General features: G+C 45.1%; 1 protein-coding gene across 1 annotated transcript in view; it reads left to right on the top strand.

The window, feature by feature from the left end:
* The window catches only part of LOC119270127 (MADS-box transcription factor 51-like), a 36,432-nt gene extending 21,295 nt beyond the window's left edge, over positions 1-15,137 (top strand). The window contains exons 2-5 of the mRNA XM_037552100.1: positions 12,948-13,029; positions 13,399-13,448; positions 13,532-13,628; positions 14,736-15,137. Coding sequence (XP_037407997.1) covers positions 12,948-13,029; positions 13,399-13,448; positions 13,532-13,628; positions 14,736-14,825 — 319 coding nt within the window. The 3' untranslated portion in view covers positions 14,826-15,137. The remainder of the gene's footprint in view (positions 1-12,947; positions 13,030-13,398; positions 13,449-13,531; positions 13,629-14,735) is intronic.
* Positions 15,138-18,789: the final 3,652 nt, after the last annotated feature.

Below are 18,789 nucleotides of genomic sequence, written 5' to 3'. Positions count from 1 at the left end.
CAGGCCCGGCCCTGTCGGCCCACCCAGGCCCGGCCCTAAAATCCAGGGCCTAGGCCCGATGGGCTTGTCCGTGGGCCGGGCTTGGGCCTGAGTTTTGAGCCCATCAACAGGGCCTGGACGGGCTTGGGCTTGGCATATTGGCATTTTAAGGAAGAGGCCCGGCCCATGGCCCTAAGCCCTAAGGGCTTTTCAGGGCTTTTTATGAGATGGGCCAGGCTTGGGCTTGAAAAGTAGGCCCGCTGGTAGGGCCTGGGAGGGCCTGGGCCTCAGTTTTCTGCCATGGGCTTTTTTAGGCCCGGCCCGGCCCGGCCCATGGCCAGATATACCCGAGTGTAGTCATCCATGTCAAGCATGGTTCCCTTCTTCTCAAGTCACCTAGTTTGGCCGCAGTCCTATTTTTGTTCTAGTTCTTGTATTTTAATATCCCATCCTTCGATGCTCAAGGGATCCACAATGGCTCTTCGTATAATAAGGTGAAGAGTTCCCTAAGTTGTAGCTTCCCATCTCGTCAAGGTTCCCCCTCTCTTCTCCAATTGTGCAATAAGCGAATCTCAACAACACATAGAATCGCTCTTGTCTCTCTTGAGGACCAAAAGGGTAAATTTGGAGAAAGATAGGTGAAGCGCAATACAAAGGGGCTCTCGCAGCAAGGGGCTTTGCTTTCACAATTTTCATCACCCAACTCAAGGGCTAGGGGTCATATTTATGGAAACCCATAAATATGACCGTTGGATGCCAAAAAAAGAAAAAAAAGGCTTGGAAGTTCTGAACATCACACTGAAAGTACCAAACAAGTTCAAAAGTTGAATAGTCATGGGGGGACAACTCCGAAAGTGTCCATAGCACTTGCAGGTACCAGATGGTCCGAAATCACCTTTGGAAGCCAACTACATGGAGGTGCCGGATGAAGATCATTCATAGGTGTCAGATGTTCAAAATAACTCTTGCTCAAAGGTATTTACCTAACAGTTCATCCTTTGAAAATGGCTTGGTGGAAAACGAATAGGTCACAGACCGGAGATTCCAAAAAACATCACTCAAATGTGCCAGAGCTATAGTGGAACTACACTGGTTGGAAAAACTTACTAGCTCGGAAGTTCCAAACATGGAAAACCCTTGGAGGTACCAGGCCTAAAAAGAGATATGCCTAAATGATGTGGTGCCTAGTAGTTATGGATAAGACTAAGTAGTTCCGAAAACAAAATGTGGAAACAACTACTTCGCTCAACAACTCTCTCAGATCACTAGGCTTGATAGTTTAAACCAATTGGTCCGAAGGTACCAGGAAAGTGGTTGAAATGAGATAATAAGAGCGGAAAAACGCGAGAGGTTGCTGCAAGATAGTGTATGTGCTCATTCGTAGTTCTAATGGGTGTGCCTCTATAGATAGTACGGTTGTCCTTAGATTCAAGTGGAATCTTGGATCCACTAAAATACGAGAGTATTACTAACTATTGAGCACTAGGCAAAATTCATTTTTGTAGTCACCAATTTTTTTCGACTTAGCATGGTGACATAATATGAAATTGTTGAATGAGTGGACCATGGCTCATGTACTGCTAGCCCAGACCCATATAAGAGATGTCTCGACCTAAGAGGAGGATGTACTCGACCCTGTCTGGATAGAAGCATCGCCAGTGCAATTGAGCTTGATTGACTGATATGTCTCTCCTCCAATCCCACGTGGTATCAGAGCGTGTGGCTTGTGGAGAAGGCGGTGATGGTGGTGTTGGATCTGGCGAGGCGGCAGGGTGCAGTGTCGAGGAGGGGCGAGTCCATGCGAGTTGCGTGCACTGTGGCGAGATTGTGCAGACACGGCGATGGCGGTGCTTAGTATTGATGATTTTCCCGATTTCCTCTTGATGGTTCTTGCCGCTCCAGGTTCCGGGCTCTCCGCGGCTTGGCAGAGGAGCGAGAGGTGGTGTTACTGTGGTGCTGGAGGCGACGAAGAGTTGCTGCTGATTGGAGGGGAGCAGGAGGCAGTGACTGTTGTGAGAGTTTATGTTGTTGTCTTGGAGTGTAGAGTAGGAGCTGGTGGTGTTGCTATTGCGTGCGGCTATTCAAGGAGGAAGGCTAGTTGTTATGCGGGGCTACATTGGAGGAACATGGCAGGTGGTTATGTTGTGGATATGTCAAACGACTTGGCGGAGGAGACCAAAATCATGGATTCAGTGTGGCCGGATGATGGATGTTCGTGTGGTGCAGAGAAAGGAGGAAGGCATAAAGGAGATGAAAGGATAGGAGGAGACCATGACCGTAAGAGGTTACATGTGATGGACCGGTGTGAGTTGTGCGAGGCATAGGAGGTGACGACAATTGGCGTTGGTTTGCTATGGACATGTGCAACAAGTATGTGGAAGTAAGTGTGCGCTTTGCTGCTTTCCCTTGGCGAAGTGTTGCAGACATTAGAGGATACATGCGATATTGAACAACATGATAGTCAAGAGGATACTAGTCCTCCAAGTTTGGCTCATTTTATATGTACAAATGAGGGCAACACTGAAAAGGCCACAATTGTTGTTGACAAAAATCTGGAATGGATACTAGACTTTGGTGCATCTCAACATGTTGCAGGTGACTTCACAGAATTTTAGTCATATGATCAGCAAACTCCCTCTCCAAGTAACACCCTATGTACAGGTGACAGGACATTGCAGACTGTTAAGGCTATTAGGATAGTTCAATGTACACCTAAAATTATGTGACCTGCAGTCCTACATGTGCTAGCCTTCTCAGTCAATTTGGTGTCTCTAAGTGCTCTAATCAACCAGAAGTACACTTGACAAAGGAATGTGCTAGATTCGTGACAGCTCGACTAGAAGGAGGATTGGGACTGGAATAAGGCGTATGGGACTGTTGTACATGTACCGTGAGAGCTTTTATCAGATGGGAAGCTTGGTGTTTGCGGCAGTTGTGGAAGAAAGAGGGTCCTCAATGATAAAAACATCACTTCAGAATGGCGCATGTATCCTTTGGTGAAATGCATAAGTTGTTTCTTGATGTAATGAATGGAGTAGACAAGAACAAGCTAAAGTGTGAATTGTGTGATAGCAAAACACACGAGGACGTCTTATGTAAGGGACTTAAACGTATATCCCAATTCATGTGTATTCACTCAGATGCGTGGACAAGTCATGTGGTGTCGGTTAGTGTTGTAAAGTATTGTGTGACCTTTATTGACTGCCATTCACGTATGTGATCGATTTGATGCATAACAACGATGAAACTTTCCAATGCTTCAAGAATTTTTATGCCTATGCGAAAAATAACTTCAATGTTCAGATACAAGTGATAAGAACTGATAATGATGTTGAGTAACGTGAACAACGTGTTTGGGACTTTCATAGCAGAGCAATGGATTTTGCATCAATCCTCATGTCCGGACACTCCTCCTCAGAAGTGGAGTGGAAGAAAGGAAGAATTGACATATTCTGGAGGTTCCCAATCACCGGTGTTTAATATGAATGTGCCGAAATTCTTGTGGAGTGATGTTGTGATGACTACGGCATACCAGATCAATCGCACATCATCAAGAGTATTGGGTAGTCACCTTCTGAGTTACTTCCTGGAAAGAATGATTTTGTGGTTACTCCCAAGCTGTTTGGTTGTTTCTTCTTTGTCAGGGATCACATGCCATCTGTGGACAAATTGGATCCACGGGTAGTCATGTGTATCTTCATTGGGTAGTTTTCTGGGCAGCGAGGCTACAAGTGTTGGACTCCTTCTGAATGGAGGACCTTTGTGAGCATGGATGTCATCTTTAGGGAATTTGAACCATTTTACGCCGAGAAAATTGATGTTAGTCGCTTGTTTGACAGTCTTGACTATACCCTGTCTCGTGTGATAGGTCAAGAGGGGGAGAGTGGTGGTAGTTGTGGTGGTGCCGATTCAGTGATGCATCAACCAATTGATAGTGATATTTCAATATAGCGAAGCGAGCAGCAATCTCAACAACTGATAATACCACCGAGTGGGGACCAGTTGTGACTGATGGGATGCTGGGGCAGGCGATGCTCCCACCCGGATCGGTAGTTTACCAAGGTGGATATCAGAGCCAACATGAGCAACTAAAGGTGTATTCACGGAAGCGAGGTGATGGTGTTGCACACTATGTTTTTAAGGCGACGCCTTACCGCCTTAGGGAGGGGGGGCGCTTTGGCGCCTAGGCGACGCCTAGGCGGGCGCTTTGGACGCCTAGGCGCCCAAAGCGGTCGATTTTCCAAAGCGGAGGGGGAGCGCTTCGACGCCTAGGCGTCGCCTAGGCGTCGCCTTAGGGACGCTTTAAAAACATAGGTTGCACATAAGGGGGGGCAACTAGATCATCCAGAACTAAAGTTGTATTCCAGAGGCGAGGTGATGATGTTGCACATCAGGGGGGAACTAGATTAGCCATAGACAGAATAACGGGATAGTACGATGTGATTTGAATCTCCTTTGATGGGGATCAGGCTGAACATGAGTCAGTGACTACAAAAGGGTCAATTCATTTGCCAATTGCTTTGAGAAAAGGTATTCAAGCAAAAGTAGGGATACTAGAGGAATGGTAGGGTTTTTATGTCATTGATATTTGAAATTATGTCTCCTATGAAGCATTATGTCCAACCTACAAAGCATGTGTTGCTTCTCTTTTTAGATGAAAGGCATCGGCCCGACTTTATAAATAAAGCCAGCACGCAGTGTTCTCCAAACAAGCAGACGAACAATAACAGCAGCAGTACTGGTACATGGCTCCCAAGCGAAAACATGGCACGCAGGCCAGAATAAGAAAAGCACGCCAGCAGAGGGGACATACAAGTTTCACTCTCCTCCGGGTTTGTGTTGCGACAAGGAAGAAGCAGTAGCCCGAATCTTCGAAGTCATCAGATCAAAAGCCCTGTGGTCGACCTCCTTAGTCAATAATCTCCACTGCTGCAAGAACATGCAAGTTTTAAATAAGCAGTCAACAGGTTTAGCCGGGAAGGTGTGTTCAATAGTAAACTTGTTTCTAGTAGTCCACAACGACCAACAGATCGCAGCAAACCCCACCCAGAAAACCCGTTTAGAGGTCCCCGAAAGGCCATTGGCTAGGCCCTAAGATCCGCGAAAGAGGAGGGGTTCCAAGACACGTGAAGCCAGGTCCTGATGCAACACCATACGAATTTGGCCAGGGCACACTGAAAGAAGATATGATCCGTGTCTTCGAGCGCACAACACAAAGCACATCTGTCAGAACCAGGGTCGTTCCGTTTACGAATCTGATCAGCTGCAGGCAGCCTTCCTCTAAACGCTTGCCAGAGGAAGATTTCTATCTTAGGAGGGATCCGTGAGTGCCAAATCGACTTAAATTTAGTAGTAGGAGAGCCTGAGACTAGTTTAGCATACAGGGAGTTCACAGAGAAGCGGTCAGCGGCAGAATGGGGCCAGACCACCGAGTCCTCCCCCTCCGAGAGCAAAGGGAAGTGGGCAACAAGGCACTGCCAGTCATCCAACTCTTCAGGAGACAGAGAGCGTCGAAGGGCCAGGTCCCAATTATTCTCGGAGAGCTCAGAGATAGAGATCTTCGGGTCCGGACAATAAGAAAAAAGAACCAGAAACGCCACCGCAAGAGTGGACTCCCCATACCACCAATCCAACCAAAATGAGGTAGATTTGCCATTACGGACGACAAATTTAACCAAGGATTGAAACACGGGCGCACTTTGATGAGATCTTTCCAAAATTGAGAGCCACCCGCCGAAGGAGCAGGCATGGGGCTAGACACAGGAAAATATTTAGCTTTGAGAATACTAAGCCACAAAGGGTGCTCTGGGGCAGTCATGATTTTCCACCACCACTTGATGATAAGGTACTTGTTCATAATCGATGTATCAATGATGCCCAGCCCCCAAGGCTCTTGGGTCTGCAAATAAGGTTCCACTTCACCAACCTATACTTGCGCTTGTTATCAGCCAAATTCCAATAGAAGGCACCCCTATGCTTGTCAAAACTCGTGTGAGTCCCTCCAGAGAGTAGATAGAAACCCATCAGGAACATGGGGAGGGAGGAGAGGCAAGCGTTGATATGGGCAAACTTGCCAACCCATCAGGAACATGTGTTGCTTCTCTTCAGCAAGTGTCTCTTCCAACTGATTGTAAGGTAGCAAAAGCAGATCGAAAGTGGCGAGCAACTATGATAGAGGAGATGGAGGCATGAACTCAGAACAAGACATGTGTACTAATACCTCTTGCAATAGAAAAGAAGGCAATTAGTTGCAAGTGGGTATACACTGTAAAGCAAAATGCAGAAGGAAGTGAAAAGGTACAAAGCAAGTCTTATGGCAAGGGGGTACAACCAGACCTACGACATTGACTATGACGAGACATTTGCCCCCATTAGCAAAGATGAACAATGTGAGGATTTGGTCTTCGTGCAGGGTGGTCTTTACATCAACTTGATGTGAAGAATGCTTTCTTGCATGGGGACCTGCAGGAGGAGGTATACATGGAGATCCCACCTGGGCTCTCTACTTCTGAGACTACTTGCAGGGTATGTAGGTTAAAGAAAGCTCTTTATGGTCTAAAATAGTCTCCGAGAGTATGGTTAGACAAGTTTAGATGTGTTGTCAATAATATGGTGCATGGGAAGAGAAATGATGATCATACACTGTTCTACAGAGATGAAAAGGGAAAATCACTATACTTGTTTTATATGTGGATGATATTATTATCACAGGGGATGAAAAAGAAGAAATAGCAAGGCTGAAAGAGTGTTTGGATAAGTCTTGAAGTCACAGATCTGGGCCGACTCAAATACTTCCTGGGCACAGAGGTCACCAGGTCTAGCAAGGGGATTGTGTTATCTCGAAGGAAGTATACTTTAGATCTCCTAAGCGATGTAGGAATGCTAAGATGTCGGCTCTCCTCAACTCCAATTGATCAAAACCACAAAGTGATGGCTTAGTCAAGAGAGCTAGTGGATAAGGAGAGGTATCAAAGATTGGTTGGGAGGTTGTTGTACTTATGCCATACACGCCCCGACGTTGCTGCGGAAGTGGTAAGCAGATGCATGGGTGAACCTAGGAGTGATCATCTTTAAGCAGTGCACATGATTATGACGTACTTGAACGGGATTGTTCTTTGAGGGTAACAAGCATCTCGTTGTGGATAGGTACTGTGATGCAAATTGGGTTGGTAAGTTTCATTCACTAGCCAATGCAACCAAAAGTGCGAACTGATGGAAGGACTAGGCAATCCACATATATACTTCAACACCTCCTCGCGTGTGACACAGGAAGTTAACATGCGAATAGACTCAAAGATATGGCTCAAGAGGCATATACTTAGACAAAGCGGGGGTGACAACAATTTTTGGATAAATAACAAAAGTGAGGACGTGAGCCCAAGACCTTAGGCTATGATACCATGTTAAGCTTCATGCAGCCAACACAACCAAAAGTCTGAACTGATGGAGAAGGCAAGGCAACTACATATACACTTCAACATGGGCAAGTTGCATAGATGAATGTAGATCAACCTTGGGATTTTGTTTCCGTGTTGGTTGGAACTTAGTATCATGAAGAAGGAACAAGTTGGTTTGTCTAGGTCAACTACCAAGGCTGAATATAGAGCTATTGTTCAAGGGCTAAGTGAGATGTTGTGGAACATAAATTTATTAGAAGAACTAAAGATATTAAAGACTAGTTGTGCGAATGTGTGGTATGATAACAAATCGGCAATCAACATAACAAAGAGTCCAGTGCAGCATGATACAACTAAGCATGTGGAACTAGACAAATTCTTCATCAAAGAAAAACTAGATGCTGGGATCATCAAGATAGAGCATGTGAGTTCAGGGCAACATAATGTAGACTGCTTCACAAAAGGATAAGGAACTAAAGAATGCAATTTGGCGTGTGACAGGATGGGAATGATAGATATGTATAGCCCGTCTTGAGGGGGTGTTGAATGAGTGGCCCATGGCCCACTACTGCTACACCAGGTGGCCCGTGCCCATATCAGAAAGGTGCTCGACCTAGAGGAGGATGTGCTCGACTCTATCTAGATAGAAGCACCACCAGTGTAATCGGGGTCGACTAACCGGTATGCCTCTCTAATCCCACAAAAATAGACTCAACAAAATAGTAAGTCCCCTTGGTTGTCTCACCATTAATCATGAAAACTCATTAGCTAGCTTAGATGCACTTTTCGTGTATTTTCTCATGTGCTGGCATTTATCTTTTAGAACAAACTTTCTTCATCCTTTTTCTCCTGCATATGTCCAACTGTAGCCAAGCATGCTAGAGACCCCTGGTGGGGCCACGAATGAAGAGCGACAAGGATTGGACTGCTACCAGTAAGGCCCTCCAACAGAAAACATGGACATCCTAATCCTGAAGCTAAACATGACGATTCTTCATCTCCTGATTGGTTATGGGAATTGCATTTATCTGGTTGGCCCCTCGGGTGAAGCCCTAACGTTGTGAAACACTAGAAACTAATAGAGCATTAGTATCTTCATCTATCTAAATGACATGAGGTGCTAACCCAAGTATGGCATCACATGCCTAAATACATCCCATTTCCCATTATTGGCCTTGACATTTGCGATGCACCTCGATGTCACTCCTTGATATTAAGATTCGTACTATGAGGTGTCTCTGAGCCAAAGGGCTCTAAAGTTCATGTCAAGAGGGTCAAAAGGCACTTAAATTTGTTGCTCACCTCTGGGTATGGAGACAGAGCATGAAAATTGCACCATTCCATTCAAGGGGGGGGGGGGTCACATTAAGCATAACCTTCAATTTATCAGACATACACTCTTATACTGATGGATATGTAGTAGAGACAATCTACTAGCAATAATGGTGGCCACTTGTAAAATAATTGGACCACCGCGATGCTCGTTACATGGGATCCCTTGATAGCATAAGTCCAATTAATACATCACCACATTCGTGCAAGCGCTCCCCACAATCATGCCTTGTTGCCATCTAATAAACAGTCAAAGGGTCCTAATGTTTTTGTGAGGGGATTTTAATGTCATCGTAGCTCTTGTCCACTGAATCATGGTATGGTCATATGGGAATCAAGGCTTCTTGAATAACGTAGCCCCCTTGCATTGGAGATTTTAAGGCATGGGCTCATGTTTTCTAGCATGGTATGTTATTGTTCTCATACTACGCTTATGATATTGTAATCATCTAGGTTGAAGAGAAAGTTGATGGTGGTATGTGTTCCAAAAGGTCACAGTGAAGAGTGGTAGATCGAGCCTATCTCAGTTCAAAGGTTGTTCCATGCTTCTTTTGTGTTAATAATGATAACCCAAGGATGAAGATTTATGTTGGATCCTATTGCGGATGCTTGAAAAAGGCGAACTCACTGCTCATTTCAAGAGCTTTCCGAACATAGGAGGTACCAACAAGACATAATAAGGGAAGGTTACCCTCTATTTTAGATGGAAATCGATCTCACGACAGAGAGAAGATATTGTGGCATGCTCATAAACTTTCGGGCAAATCCAACTTGGTTGCTTCTCATTTCTTCAAATTTTCTCCTAATCTTACAATAACATCAATAGTTTCAACGATGATTCTTTGAGAGGCTTTCCTTTGGAGGATCTTCAACTTTATGATGGGTGGCGAAATACTAGCTATGGCTTCTTACCACCTACTAATCTTAGAAGTGTTTCAATCAAATGTTTCTTCCAATTAGCTCTTGATGGTGGTTGGTCCAAAACATACTCCAATGCAATTGTTCCCACAAGTTCACTTGCCTTCTCCAATATAATTAAGCTAGTGATGCATGCATAGGAACTACGCGTAATTTCATGGTCACTTCAACATTAATTTAGTGTCACTAGTGACCTCTTAAGTGTGGAATCAGTCACATAACTTGTCCCTTTAAGACTCCTTTTGGGGTGTTCTCAAAGACTCTCCCTTGATAGCATGCTTCGTTGGCAACGATGCTTCCCTCATAGGGGCAATACAATCACGAGTCCTTCCTTGAGTGGTTAAAGTATCTCCACATGGGTTTGCTTTTCTTGTGGCTCACATTCATCCCGGATTTGCACAAATGAGTGACATAGAACAATCTCATGAGTCAACCACATCTGATGCAGTGGTATCCAATAGTTTTCTTGTGTTGTGGACTGTACACATCAAAGGCCAAGCTCATGCACCAACCCTTTTACACCTTTCAGGCAGTCTTACTCGGACTTTGTGAGTGCAAAGTGATTTCTCTAGGCAAGTCTCAAAACCTAGGGAGGCTTCCATGTTCATTGTCAACACAAGACATGCAGACATTTATAAAAGGTGAATCCTTTCAGCTCATTTCGAGGGACTGTCCAACACAGGAGGTACCAATAAGAGAAACGAAGGGGAGATTACCCAACATCGAGCTCACGACATAGACAAACTATTGTGGCATGCTCATAAACGTCAGGGAAACCCAACATGGTGGCTTACCATTTCTTCAACTTTTTTACTTCAATAGCCTCAATAGTTTATAGGATGATCCTTTGAGAGACTTCCCCTTGGAGGATCTTCAACGTTATGAGAATGTTGGGGTAGTTCCCATGGCTTCTTACCTCCCGCGAATCTTAGAAAGTAGCTCGAATGAAACATTTCTTTCAATCAACTCTTGATGGTGGTTTTATCTAAAACATACTCTGATGCAATTGTTACCACAAGTTCGCCTAGCCTCTTCCAATATGATTTCCTGCATGTATAGGAACTCATATTACTTGATGGTCGCTTCAAGACTCATTTAGTGTTACTGGTGACCTCTGAAGTGTGGAATTACCAATCACATAGCTTATCCATGTAAAACTCCTTTTGGGGTATACCAGGGGACTTCTCCCATCTCTACTTGTTATAGGGTGAGAAGTTTCTTCGGGGCAAGTTAATGACTTAAATATTACTTCACCATGGATCTTTTAGGGCGCTTTCACAAGAAGGTATGCTTGTAGTCATTAACATTTCTTGGAGTTAGGAACCCTTACCATATCAAGTGCATGGACTTCATATGAGAGTTGCAAATACTGTGGTTGTTCAAACCCTCGTGGTGCACCACACGATGTTGGTGTGCATGACCTAGGCAGGTATGCTAGACTCCACAAGCTTGCCTCATGAACAAGGTGCCCAATAAGTCTAGAGTCATTATGGTGATGTAGATGTGTTTGATAGCATATTTGTTGTGCGTCATACTGAAGTAGGAATATTGAGGATATCAACATATTCGACTGCATTTTTAATGTGATGCATCTTGAAGTTGTACCATCCATTTCGACTGACAATGGTCATCATGTAGGACTATTTCTTGAGCTATGTAGGGGCTTTCCTGGAGATCTAAGCTAAGTTTGGTGCCCGATCCGCCTCGGAGTATAGAAACCCCACCCACTATGAAGATAGATGCCCCCCTTTTGCTCGAATTGCCTACCACCATCTTGAGCTCACCGCATTGCACCCACGACGAATGGAGTGGGTAGATTGACAACCTATGTTTGTTACAATTTTGATAGTTCTACGAGGGAATGCTTGAAGCCCTATATTATCGATTATGCTTCTATTGGGAAAAGTGACTTCTCTTAGGTGGCTAAGAAAATATCTTGAACTTCTTAGAGTCAACCTCACCAGATCAACTAAATCTTACGTGGCTAAGAGGTCGGTTTTATTGAGGGTCCTAGTTTTCTTGTAGTTGTTCTAGCCCTCCTCCAAGGATGATGCAAACATTATGGAACCAAAGAAAAACATTGAGCGAGGGCTTGTGAAGATGACACACTCTAAAGTCTAAAAGGGAGACAATAATATTGTTCGAAAGGAATGTATATGTGGTTTAATTTCTCTTCTTATATGTGTTCTTACCTACATGCTTAGAAGGTATTTATGAACATCCTTACTAATCTTATCCATATAATGGTTCGTAGCTACAAACTTGATAGAAGTTTTAGCCGACGGGGGCAAGTAATACCATACATGTTGGGTATTGTACTCTAGGTCAAACATCTTTCCCAAAAGCCCAAACTCTTGGGCGAAGACTTGGAGAATGCCGAGGGGAAAACGTCTTCCGGGAGGTAAACAGCCTTCGGGCCTAAACCTAATCATATATCGGGCCGGGTTTAAGGCCGGGTTTGCCAAAGCCCGATCCTTAAACTACAAGCCTTAGCCTAGCCCAGAGCCCGAAAATATATCTTTTCTCAAACCCGAGCCCGGCCCAAAAAGTTGCGTGAAGCCGAAAGTCCTGACTGAACACTATTGTTTAGCCTACGCACGTGCAAGCCCGGCCTGATAATCACGAAAATGGAAGCCCAAGCCCATCCCAAATACTCTTTTGGCCGGTAAAATGAACCCAAACCCGGCCAAAAAGGCAAAGCCTGACCGGCCCAGCCCATTTTTTTGGGTCGGGCTCGGGCTGGGTCATTGGGCTGGGCTGTCCATCATCAGGTTTACTCGGGCCCAAGGAGGGGGCTTTTATAAGAGAAAAGTGGTACAAAAGTTTCTAAATTTACACTATGTAGCTATTGTTTGCACAGGTTGAGATATGATGAAACTACATGCAGGTCTTCACCAAATTATAAAAGAGAAAGAGTTGAATTCTATTTTACTGTTTCTCCTCAGTACTTACAATTTTTTTTTAAATCGCCTTTCAGAGTCTTACATGCAGGTCTTCACCAATTTTTTGTTGGAAAGGCATATATGCAGTCTTCACCAAATTCTAAAAGAGAAAGAGATGAATTCTATTTTACTTTTTGTCCTCAGTACTTAGTTTTTTTGTTTGAAGTCGCCTGTCAGAGTCTTACATGCAGGTCTTCACCAAATTTTTATTTGAAAGACCTATATGCAGTCTTCACCAAATTATAAAAGAGAAAGAGATTAATCATATTTTACTGTTTCTCCTGAGTACTTAGATATTTTTGTTTGAAATCGCCTGTCAGAGTCTTACAGCTTTAGTACAGTGAGTTTCCAAACGTTAATGTGGTACATTTGTTTTCAGCATCGAAGGTACATATGATCGCTATCAGAGATTTGCAGGAGCTGGAACGAACGTGAATGGAGGCGATGCAAGTAGCAACAATGTAAAATAATCTATAGCTTTTCTTATTGCATATCTTAGAGCTTGTTTAGGTGTGGAATATGCAACTGTCAAGTATCATGGTTCTATCAGTCTATATTTCTGAATTTGCCATGGAAGTATGATGTGCATGATGAAGTGTCTGTGATCAAGGATTATGTCACCTATGATGAAGTGTTTATAATCAAGGACCAGCAAAATGAATACAAATATAGGTTTTTTGGGTAGCTACTAGTTTATCCAAATAAGCCATTTATATTCTATAACCTAAGACTATAATTGTAATTACACCATTTTGAATCCATGGTATCCAAATTATATGATTGTTTATATACTTACATATCTCTGACACAATATTTTGGTTCGGGACCAGGATGGTGATCCTTCAAACATACAGTCAACGCTTAAAGAGATCGCTTCCTGGTAGCCCTTGAGACCTTTCATAATCTCTTCTAGTATGTTATTTACTGTGTTTTTCCACAAACTGATTGTGTGCAATCCTGCAGGTCTATTCAAAACAATGCTGATGTCTCAGATGCTAATAAGCTAGAGAAACTGGAGAAACTCCTGACAGATGCTTTGAGGAATACAAAATCCAAGAAGGTACACTTCAATGGCTCTATTGACACCTGTAATCAGGTTTTGTGTCAATGCATCAAGTCTCTGGTTCCTGTTGGTTTGCTCCATCAGAAAAATGGCTCTGTTTTCAGCTATTTTCACTAATTCAGTAGCTCACAGCTTTATCACTATCTTGGTTTCCAGTCTTGCTCTTGATGCCCTAACTAGACATAACTTAATTCCTACTGAACATATAATGTTATTATCTACTGATGTAGGGTATGCAGTTTCCATTTTTATTATCAATTCTACTATAGCAAAGTTAAATAAAGTACTTAGATCTTGAGATAATGGGCTGAATGTGTGTGCTATATTAGAGACTATGTGTTGGTAAATGATAGGTAGAGCAAAATAAGCTCACTGGATACTTCACTATGGATGTGACTGCCTTTGATAGTTTCATCGTAACTCAAAAGGAGTCAACTGCTAGTAGATTTTCTAAATTCAGCATAAGAACCTGTTTGGAATGGATGTATGGCATCGGTATTTAGCTCAAATCAGTGTACCCATGCCAAACAGGGCATAAAGGTTTGTGTGCTGCCCTTGATTGAGTAGAACTGTACTTGTGGATATGATCCAAGCAACAGACACACATATGCATAAAGAAATCTGACCTCGTGCCAAAGATAATGAAAACCTTGTGAGCAAGCTTTGTTTGGTAGGACTAAGTTAAGTATGAACATTCATGTGATGTCAAAACAGCAGATGCCAAAATATCTTCTGGCTATACTGGAATCAGGATACTCTTGAAGTTTACCATAAGCCAGTGACAAGTGGGTTCCTTTTCCATTTATCTGAGAATTGTCTAGGTTATTCCGTAGCATTAGTAAGCCGGTTTGCATTGCAGGCTGCCTGAAATGACAGAACAAAATGGAGACATCAGAATAGATCCCTGTCAGTTACCAGCAAATAGGAAACTAAGTTTTGAAACAGAACCTGGTTGGAGCGTTAAATCAACACAGAGACTATTTACAAGGCAATTTAGTGTACAAACTAAAAACAAAGACAAAATGGAGACATCAGAATAGATCCTCTGTATCCATGTACCAAGATTATTTACAAGCTTTGCTTTCTTATTTGGCTGGAGTGCAGATGTTGGTGCAACAAAATAGCGGCGCAAGCACGAGGGGTGGTGAGAACTCCAACGGTCCTAGGGGACAGAAGAAGCGAGGAAGGACCTGAGAGCAGTCATGTGATGTATCTGCATTTGGTACAAGCAATGCTCTGTTTCCTGATGCAACACTCTTCCCCAGTTGGGTATGAAAGAGTTGTCAGAGCTGCTGCTTGTAACGTGTATGGCAGTAAGGGCAAATTCAATAAAAGGCTAGTGGGTTGTTTTACCTTGTGCCTTGTTCGAGCTATATGTGATATTTATGTGAACCTATCAGTCTGTTGTCATCCTTCGCTATTCCTGTCGTATGGAACTGAATGGGAAATCAGTTTATGTGGATGCACCTTATATATAACCTAATGCACTTATTTGTGTCAGTAAGTGAAGGCTGGTTTGTGATCCCATAATGCTGATGTGAGATGAAATAAGTGGTTCCCCGAAAAAAAGAAGATGAAATAAGTGGGAGCCTTGCAATCCGTCAAAAAAGGTAGTAGCCTTCCTGGATGATGAGATGTGGACCTACCTTCTGTTGCATTTGCCGCTCCAGAATTTGCAGCCTCTTTGTTCTTTTCTCTTTGGGTCTACCAGATTGGGCTTTGGGCTGGGCCTCTTGATATTAGTGTTTTGCTGAATCTCGATGGACATGTTATGCAGAAAGCATGTTTTCGTTTATCTAGTGCGTTGAGGCAAGACAACAAAGTTCAGCTTTAATCCCGAAGAAATATGAGCAATGCCATTCTTCCCTTTTTTGAGGGAAAGAGCAACGTTATTCTTACACACTAGTTGTACAAAAATCATACGGACTGGTCCCATTTGCTGTCAGTTATTCCCTAGTTTTTTTTCAGGTGGTTACTGGTTCTCTCGCAGCATGTAAGTTTTCCGTAGAAGTTGTGCGTGGATTTGTGAAAAAAAGAATAATGCATAGAGTTGGCAATTTATTTCACAGATTTGCTAATTCTTAATTGACCTAGAATTAGTTGGATCGTCGAGTACCTTCCATCTGACACTGAGATTTGTGCAGATATTTATTTTTCTAAGCTCTAAAAACAAGCAGTTTATTTTTTTCACTAGATGAACAATTTTTAATAACACAAGCAGTTCATTTTTTACACTAGATGAACAATTTTTAGTAACACTGTAAATATTTTCGTGGATGTGCTTTAATTAATTTGTAAAACCGGCCGAGTAAGAAAACATTTCGAAGTGTACAGATCGGCCGTGTGAACATCGGGGAATGGAATAATACGGGCGAGCAAAACACACCTGACACGGTGCCGGCGCCGGCAATGGCGGCACGCCCATCTGCGAGCTCGACCACGTACGGTGCGGTCGCTGCACCGATTGCCTCGCCGGGACGGGACCGAACCGTGGATGCGCCGCGCCGTCCTCCTTCCTTCCTCTTGGCCTCGGGCAAGGACGCCCTCGCTCACGTGCGCTCTACTGCATCGCAACATATAGTCTGTGTCATACGGTAAATCCACAGAAGATCGACGCGCGTGAAAAGGTTGAGCTTTGTGGACGAACCCTTCATCTCATGCCGCGGCGATGGAAATCAAACCCCCGCTCGTGCATATCATGAAAAATCAACAACAGCACTTGTCCATGAGACGAGCAACAACATCAACCAAAGCAGCAGAGAACTCGAGCAGCAAAGAGACTGAAGGGCGGGAGAGGAGAAACTCGAGAAGAAGCAGCAGCAAATGGACGGGGAGAGAAGGGGGAAGGAGGCAGAGATAGATAGCAGCTCCAGGCCAAGGAAGGAAGCCGCGTCGTAATAAACAGGCAGCAGCTTGGGGCCTGGCGCCGGTCCGTGCCCACGCGCGCCTTGTCGCGTGGCGGGTCTCCGCGGTTGAAACGTCGGGCGCTGGTAGAGGCATACGTTTCGACCGGGCAGAGAGTCGAGTCACGCTGCCTGCCGGGGACATATGCGTCATATGCCCCGGGGTCACTGTGCGACGTCCCTTCCATATCGGGCATGTCCTCCCGCCGACAGGCCTTTCACCAAAAAGGCGAACTATCGACGGCGGCGGGTTGCCCCTTGGGCTGTGCCCCGGGTCAAGCAAGCAGCTACTACTTGGACTGACTGGACATGTAGTATTGAATGTTACAGGCAAAGGGAGACGCCGCACGAATCTTGGCAAGTTGGCATACAGGGGCAGCCATGCATGTGTGTGACTCGACTCGAAAAAGGGAAGCAAAGAACGAATTCGTAACGGGACCAAAGCAGCGTCAGCGAGCTTAATTAGCGGTGACTGTGGTCTGTGGACAACACGGCTGATCGATCTGCATGCGTGGTGCGGGCGAACCTGAGCGCGCGGACGTACGTCTCTGTCTCTGTGCTTCGCGCGCGGCGGTGCTCTGCTTCTTCCTGCCGGAGCGCGCGTGCGTGCGTCCGCGGCTGGCGCCCAACGCCGTGGTTCTGGCCAGCGCGCCGGCGTTACTCCTAGTGGGCACGGCCGAATAAACACGGTGGTCACCGCACTGCACCCTCTCCACGGACGGGCCGGCGGTGAACCAACGACGACCCGCCGCGAGGCTACGACCAGATCGAGCTCATCGCCCCCAGCGCACGCATGCACGATCTACATTATTTATGAGATCTGTATTACTGTACGCACTACCTAAATCGGCCTACACCTGATGCGGCAACCTAATTTTGCTGCATCTAGAGAGACCAGCAAGGCGACGGACAGATGGCGGCGACGATGCAAGAACACAGGTCTCGATCTCCAAAAAAAATCAACAACAGAGACGGTAGATATTTTGCGTACCACTCAGCCGGCGACGCCTGGACGAACGGAGTGGAGGCGCGCGTCGCCATTTGGCTGGCTCCCGGCTAAGTGGAGAGGCAGGCCTCGGCGGTGCGCCGCATTTTGTACTGCACTTTTGGGAGCTGGGAGTGGGGTACCGGAAGCACCATGTCGGCAGCTCTGACCACGGGCCCGAGCCAAGAGCAATGCGCGTCGTCGTGTCGACGCACCATTGGCCAGCGGAGTAGGAGTGGTACGATGAGTCACCGGCCGCGGCGCCATGTCCCGTGTGCCGGTTCGTCGCGTTTGCAGATTGGGAGTTTGCTCCCATCGCCTTGCTGGTGCTAGCTAGTGGCCGAGGCCTGGACAGGAAGCGACGTCCCTCGTCACAGCCCTGCGTCCCATCGTACTAGTGGGATGGGAGCAAACGTCGTGCAGGTGCAGCCACGCGAGGCCCACAAGTCAGTGGAATCTTTTTCGAAAAGGTCCCGCTTTAGAGCAACTCCAACGGGCCGACCCAAACGGACGGCGATTTCGTCCGCTTTTTGTTCGTTTGGGTCGCCCGCTCACCCGGCCCCGCCCTGTTTTTCATATGGGTCGGCAGCAGGTCCAACACGCCCATCCATATGTGCAGGCGTAGCCGACTGGCCGCCCAATTTTGCATTGCATTCAACATAAAATGAAAATTTAACAAACAAAATAGTCCGCCCAAATAAATAGTATAGTTTACAGGCCAAATAAAAATAAAAATGTTTCACATAGTTTTGCAAACGAATAAAAGAAGATACATTTATTGGTTGCCAACATGATTCCACATATGCTCAACCAAATCGTTTTGCAGTTGCACGTGAGTTTCCCAATCACGCATGTCTTCATGAAACTGAGTGAACTGCTCAAATGTTGCCGCTACTCCATGCTCAGGCACAATATTCTCACCCTAAAACTGAAAGCCTTGATCGTACAGGCGTTCCGGGCGCTCGTCTTCTACGATCATATTGTGCATGATCACACAAACAGTCATCATCTCCCATAGTTTCTGCGTGCTCCAAATATTAGCAGGATACCGAACGATGCCCCATCGAGATTGCAAAACACCAAAGGCACGCTCGAAATCCTTTCTAGCACTCTCTTGCTCTTGGGCAAATCTTTTCCTTTTCTCTCCAACAGGGTTGGGTATTGTCTTTATAATAGTGGTCCACTAAGGATAAATACTGTCATCCAAATAGTACCCTTTGTCGTAGTTGTATCCGTTGACAGTAAAGTTCACCGGTGGGCTGTTGCCTTC

The sequence above is a fragment of the Triticum dicoccoides genome, chromosome 3A (genome assembly GCF_002162155.2).
Source record: "Triticum dicoccoides isolate Atlit2015 ecotype Zavitan chromosome 3A, WEW_v2.0, whole genome shotgun sequence".
Taxonomy (NCBI): domain Eukaryota; kingdom Viridiplantae; phylum Streptophyta; class Magnoliopsida; order Poales; family Poaceae; genus Triticum; species Triticum dicoccoides.
Note: the sequence above shows the minus strand (reverse complement) of the source record. Positions and strands in the feature narration are given on the sequence as shown.